This window comes from Moschus berezovskii, chromosome 25 (assembly GCF_049115385.1).
Source record: "Moschus berezovskii isolate FMDL1 chromosome 25, NW_MosBer_1.0, whole genome shotgun sequence".
In the NCBI taxonomy this organism is placed as follows: domain Eukaryota; kingdom Metazoa; phylum Chordata; class Mammalia; order Artiodactyla; family Moschidae; genus Moschus; species Moschus berezovskii.
In genome coordinates, this window is record NC_142484.1 from 20,018,794 (window position 1) to 20,024,783 (window position 5,990).

Here is a 5,990-nt window from a genome sequence, read left to right on the forward strand (position 1 = left end):
CCTCTTGAGCCTGCCTCACTCCTCCCCAACTATCTCAGAATTCCAAACACACCTTCCTTTCTTCTCCAACCCCTAACCCCAGAGAGTCTCATTCTATGTGGCAGACAATCTTTCCCTCTTCATGGTTCAGGCACAAATTTCTTTCTCCATTCTGCCCTTCTCCTCACTCTGGGAATAACATTCACGAACAAAATTAAAGAAAACTCAAGTCATCTCTTTTCATGTTACCCTCTCCTTCCTCATGAGGCCAGGGTTGTACACTTTAATTGGAGTGAGACAAGAAGAAAAATACCAAGAGGAAAAAATGAAAATATTCTGCCTCAGAAAGAAGGGAAGGAGCAGGGGGAAAAATTGACTTATCCTCTTCTTCCTGTTCTTTTTCTAAATTGATTTTGTAATTGGAGGATAATTGCTTTACAATGTTGTATTGGTTTCTGCCTTACAACAACACAAATCAGACATAATTATGTGTGCATGTATGTACATACATATCCTCTCTTGAACCTCCCTCTCACCTCCCGCATCCCACCCCTCTAGGTCATCACAGAGCACTAGGCTGGTTTCCCTGTGGCTACCCTAGTTATCTGGGCTTCCCTGGTGGCTCAGATGGTAAAGAATCCACCTGCAATGTGGGAGACAGGTTTGATCCCTTGGTTAGGAAGATCCCCCAGAGGAGGGAATGGCAACCCACTCCAGTATTCTTGCCTGGAGAATCCCATGGACAGAGTAGCGTGGCAGGCTACAGTCCATGGGGTCACAAAGAGTCGGCCATGACTGAGTGACTAACACAACACACAGATAGTCATCTGTTTTACACACGGTAGTGTATGTATGTCAATGCCACTTTCTCAATTCATCCTATCCTCTCCATCCCCCCTTCTTCCTTTCTGAAGCAGCTTGGGTGTTCAGTGAATACACTGGATTCTATAACAACATGCAGGATGTTTTGATCTTGTGTTCAAGATGTTCCCCATACACCCCCTCCCAGGGGCCACGGCAGAAAATCTGGAAAAAGAGAGGGCTTTCTTCTTACATATGTAGAAGGCAGAGCCGTGTGTTTCCAATCTGAAATGTGTTTTTTTAGATTACTGTCAAGAGGTGGAGCCAAGAATGTCACCTACCCAGAGACTGGAGCCAGAAAAGGACCAGTGATTTCTAGATGTCTTCATTGCACAAGTCATGGCTCCTGCAACACCTCAAGTTCACCAGGTAGACACTCCACTTTATGTTGTTCACATTAGCGCAGTTCTTGAGGCAACCCCTGAAGGTTAACCAGAGAGTACCATCATCTGCAGAAGCAGGAGAAATTTATCAGCCCAGAAGTTTCTAAAACCAAAACCAAAACAAAAAACTTCCCAGCCTGCACTGGTGTACAAAAAACAACCTTGCGTAGTTCAAGTCTCGGTTATTTAAACATGAAGAATTGGAAGATATGGCAGTCTGGGTACTTCCCCAAAGAGAAACAATAGCAGAGTAGTTTAAAGCAAAAATAAAATAAAATAAAAATCCCTGAATGTGGGGCTGTAATGACAGCAGCAATTCAAGGATTGCCAGAGCTGGGTGTTTCCACTGAGAATGTTGACACTGGTATAAGTTCAGTTCAGTTCAGTTCAGTCACTCAGTCATGTCCGACTCTCCACGACCCCATGAATCACAGCACGCCAGGCCTCCCTATCCATCACCAACTCCCAGAGTTCACTCAAACTCATGTCCACAGAGTCGGTGATACCATCCAGCCATCTCATTCTCCGTCGTCCCCTTCTCCTCCCGCCCCCAACCTTTCCCAGCATCAGAGTCTTTTCCAGTGAGTCAACTCATCTCATGAGGTGGCCAGAGTATCGCAGTTTCAGCTTTAGCATCAGTCCTTCCAATGAACACCCAGGATCGATCTCCCTTAGAATGGATTGGTTGGATCTCCTTGCGGTACAGGGGACTCTCAAGAGTCTTCTGCAACACCACAGTTCAAAAGCATCAATTCTTCGGTGATCAGCTTTCTTCACAGTCCAACTCTCACATCCATGGGTTAGAAATACTAAGGTATCACTCAGCACAAAGGATAGGAAAACCAAGAAATCATGCTGTTCAGACTTACCTATGAAGGGCCACTTAGCCTGTATCTATTGCTGACCCTGGTCCCTCTATTTTTGCAGTTTAAAACTTCCCACAGGGGAAGGCCAGGCCGGGAAAAAACAAAGTGCCCGCCTCACTTCAACACTTAGCTCTGTTCTCCACTGGCCTTTCCTTTTCCATCAACTTAGTCTCCTCTGTTTTGTTCAAGCTTCTCAAAATACTGATTCCATAGCTATAGATCCCCACTCCCTAGAGACCACCTCTATCTCTTTTTCATCATGGCATGTGATGGGGTAGAGATATTCAGTCATCCTAGGGCCTCCCTGGTGGCTCAGACAGTAAAGATTCTGCCTGCAATGCAGGAGACTTCCGGTTCGATCCCTGGGTTGGGAAGATCCCCTGGAGTAGGAAATGGCAACCCACTCTAGTATTCTTGCCTGGAGAAGTCCATAAATAGAGGAGTCTAGGGGGCTGTAGTCCATGAGGTCCTAAAGAGTCCTACGCAATTGAGTGACTCACACTAGGGACACTAGGATTGATCTGAAGCAGGATCCCTCCTTTCTCCTTGGCCGACATGTCCCTGTCTGCTTCCACCACCCCAGCCTCCCGCCCCCAACCCACAACTCACTTTTGAAAATCCTCCCAGTTGTGCAAGCCTCTTCTTTCACTGCAGTGCATAGCCCTCTGCCTCTGGAACACTTCTGTCTTGGAAACTGGATGTGGCACGTCCTACACTGAATAATTTCTATAATTTGGGCCAGAGAGTAGGGAAGGAGATGTTAAAGCACTGCTATGAGAGGACCCCTCTCCCCTTTCAAATCTGAAGTCCTCTGGGAGCCCCGAGTGCTTTCCGGAGACCCGTGAAGGGAGGGCATCCACCTCTATCAAACAGGCTGAGCCAAGAGAAAGGCTAGAGTTTACAGTCTCTGGAGTTTTAGCTCATAGAACAGGCAGGGAGATAAGGAAAAGCGGAACAAAATCAAAGCTGAGCGCATCAGATCGTACCCTCTTCATACTCACCAGGAAATTGGCCTTCATCAACAAATATTTCATGGACTGTGCTGGCAAAGAGAAAAAACACGTAGATGCAATTTTCTCTAAGCTTTACTCTTGCTTCATGCCTCTGTAATCCTCGTAAACACACAAGGCCCATTCTGAACTCTTCACCTGGAGCCACTCTGGGCCCTTCTGCCCCTCCAAAGCCTAGTTCCCATCTCGGGGCATCGCTGTACCTCTCCCTCATTTCAACCCTCTTCACCTCTAGAGGGCCTCTCAGCCTCTCCACCACCCCTTAGGATACAGCACAGACTCGAAGGAGAAAGATAAATGAACATTGTGTGTGTGTGTGTGTGAGTGCCTCATTGCCTTCTTTTTAAAAACTACTTTATTTTTGGCTGAACTGTGGGTCTCCCTGACTATGTACCAACATTCTCTAGCTGCGACGAGTGGGGGTTACTCTCTAGTTGCAAGGCTTGGCCTTCTCATTGCAGCGGCTTCTCTTGCTGCTGCTCACGGGCTAGATAGAGAACTCGGACTCAGTAATTGCCCTGGGGTGTGTAGGATCTTCCCAGACCAGGGATCGAGTCAGTGTCCCCTACTTTGGCAGGCAGATTCTCAACCACTGGACCCCCAAGAAAGTCCCCCATTCCCTTCACTTTAATTGACCTCTCTGACTTTCTTACCCACAAGTAGCTGAAAGCCGACGAGGTGACAAAGCCTCTGAAATTCATGAAATTGCTACTCTGTGGATTTCGCCAGCTAGAGCCTGAAAAATCAACATTCCACTTCCCTCTTTCCCTTTCCCTCATCTTTTAACACACGGATCCTTTGCCTTGGCAACTGCTGCTTGTGTTTTTCCATCAGGCTCAAAGTCAGTTCCCACCCCAGCCCCATCCTCCTGGAAGAAGTGGCCGAGCGTTGGAATCCAAGGTTAGCCTCTGGATTCCTTTCAACCCTCAATGCTCATACATCCCCTCTCATCTCCCCCTCCCCTCAAATTGCCCTTCCCACACGACTGATCTGTTTCTACTCACTGTCATGTTCTTGGTCTGCAAACGACCCACACAGCACTGTTAAGGAAAAAAAAAAAAGATATACTCTCTGCAGACCTCATTTTACAAACTCACCTCACAGCTTTTATGAAAATCTTGTCAGTTCCCTTATAATCTACCTATTTCCTTCTGCAAGCAGACTAAGATTTTGCTGAAGGTTCCAGGGGTGGGATGCATTGTGTGTGAAAGTCATGGCGTTAGAATGACAGCTTCTGTTACCTATGACTCTCATAAGAGAACCTTTGTCATGGGAATCCCAACCCATTCCAACATCCTGGACTCATCTCTCCAACTGTCAACCACAGGGACTCTCACCTCGAAAGCAGCAGAGGAGGACAGGAAGCCCTAGCAGGAGGGACTTGTTCATCTCAGAGGGAGGAAAGAGCAGGTTGGAGCAGGAAGCTGCAAGGTGCCTCTTTATATATCTACCAGGTTGGGCAGCCCCAGGAAGGGCTAGGGGTGGGGACATTACAGAACTCCTTCAAGGGTGTTTCCTGCTAAAATGTTTCAAATTGTGAGGAAGAGGGACTGCCTAGGTAAGTCCTGGGTCTGAGTCATTTCAGTCCTAGCGTTCAGGAAGCTTTGAGGCCACGTCCTGTGGTCTTTTCACTAGAGCACACTGTGGGAGAAGACCAGGATAAATCAGGGCACGCTGGGTTAGATTCAGAGACATTTACACTGAGACGCTCATTAAAGCTGAGAGGAGGGACTTCCCTGGCTGTCTAGTGGTTAAGACTTTGCCTTCCAATGCAGGAGGTGAAGGTTCGATTCCTGGTTAGGAAGCTAAGATCCCACATGCCTCACAGCCAAAAAAACCAAAACATAAAACAAAAATAATATTGTAACAAATTCAATGAAGACTTTCAAATGGCCCATATAAAAAAAAAAGTGTGAGAGAATATGAGTGTAAATGATTGGAATATAGGAAGTCCAAAAGAGGGGTAACCAAAGAGCCTTTAACAGACAGTACTATAGGAAACGGGAAGAGAGATGGACAGGCTCAGTGCAGACGAGGTGACAGGGCACTCGGGAGGCACTCCACTTTCGGTCATACTGGGACAAAGCAAACACTGGGGCAGAGGACCAGAGACTGCGAGAAACTTCTTCTCCTACTTGGAGTTTCCTGATGATTGAGACGTAGGCTTTTATTAAGAGAGAGGTTCGAGATTACTTCTCCTGGAAGGAGGTCAGCTGGTCCCTCCCACAGGTATGAGGAGGGGCAGTTGCCTCAACTCTGAGAGTGACAGGGTGACCAATTGGGGTGGTGACTGAATGTAGAATTCCTGTGGAGGGGATTGAGGCTGTGGATTCTAAGAAAACCCATGGGGTTCTCCAGGCAAGAATACTGGAGTGGGTTGTCACTTCCTCCTCCAGGGGGTCTTCCTGACCCAGGGGTCGAACCCGCGTCTCTTGAGTCTGCCCCATTGACAGGCAGGTTGTTTACCTCTGAGCCACTTGGGAAGTCCTGTGTTCCCTCTGGCAGACCTGTCCCTTTCCTGCTCTCAACGCAGGGAAACTTAGCATCTTCTCCTACATCCTCACATTCCTTTCTATGACCTTTGTGATCTCCCATCTTTTCCTTCTAGGAATTCTGTATTTAATTCTTTGGCTAATGGCAGCCCACACAAAAGGAGGGAAGGTTTTCTTCCTCTGCCCCACCAGAAACTGTCTCCTCACTCCACTACACTCTGCTGATATTATATACCCCTTCTCCTAAAGCAGAAATGTTCCCTTCTCAGCTTCACCAATCCACCTGACTCCTTGTTTATATTTGAACACTATGTTTTTAAGCATTTAGTTTGTTGTACTAATTCTTAGTTGTGGCATGTGAGATCTTGTTTCCTGACCAGGGATCAAACCCCAGGGCCC

At 47.2% G+C, this 5,990-nt stretch overlaps 1 protein-coding gene across 1 annotated transcript; it reads right to left on the reverse strand.

Moving 5' to 3' along the window:
* Positions 1 to 1,155: 1,155 nt before the first annotated feature.
* On the reverse strand, positions 1,156 to 4,298 carry PATE1 (prostate and testis expressed 1). Its single transcript, XM_088832093.1, has 5 exons — positions 4,241 to 4,298; positions 4,104 to 4,139; positions 3,091 to 3,126; positions 2,699 to 2,815; positions 1,156 to 1,289 (listed from the first exon to the last, which is right to left on the reverse strand). Exons 1-5 carry the CDS (start codon positions 4,296 to 4,298, stop codon positions 1,156 to 1,158), a joined length of 381 nt encoding a protein of 126 aa, XP_088688219.1.
* Positions 4,299 to 5,990: the final 1,692 nt, after the last annotated feature.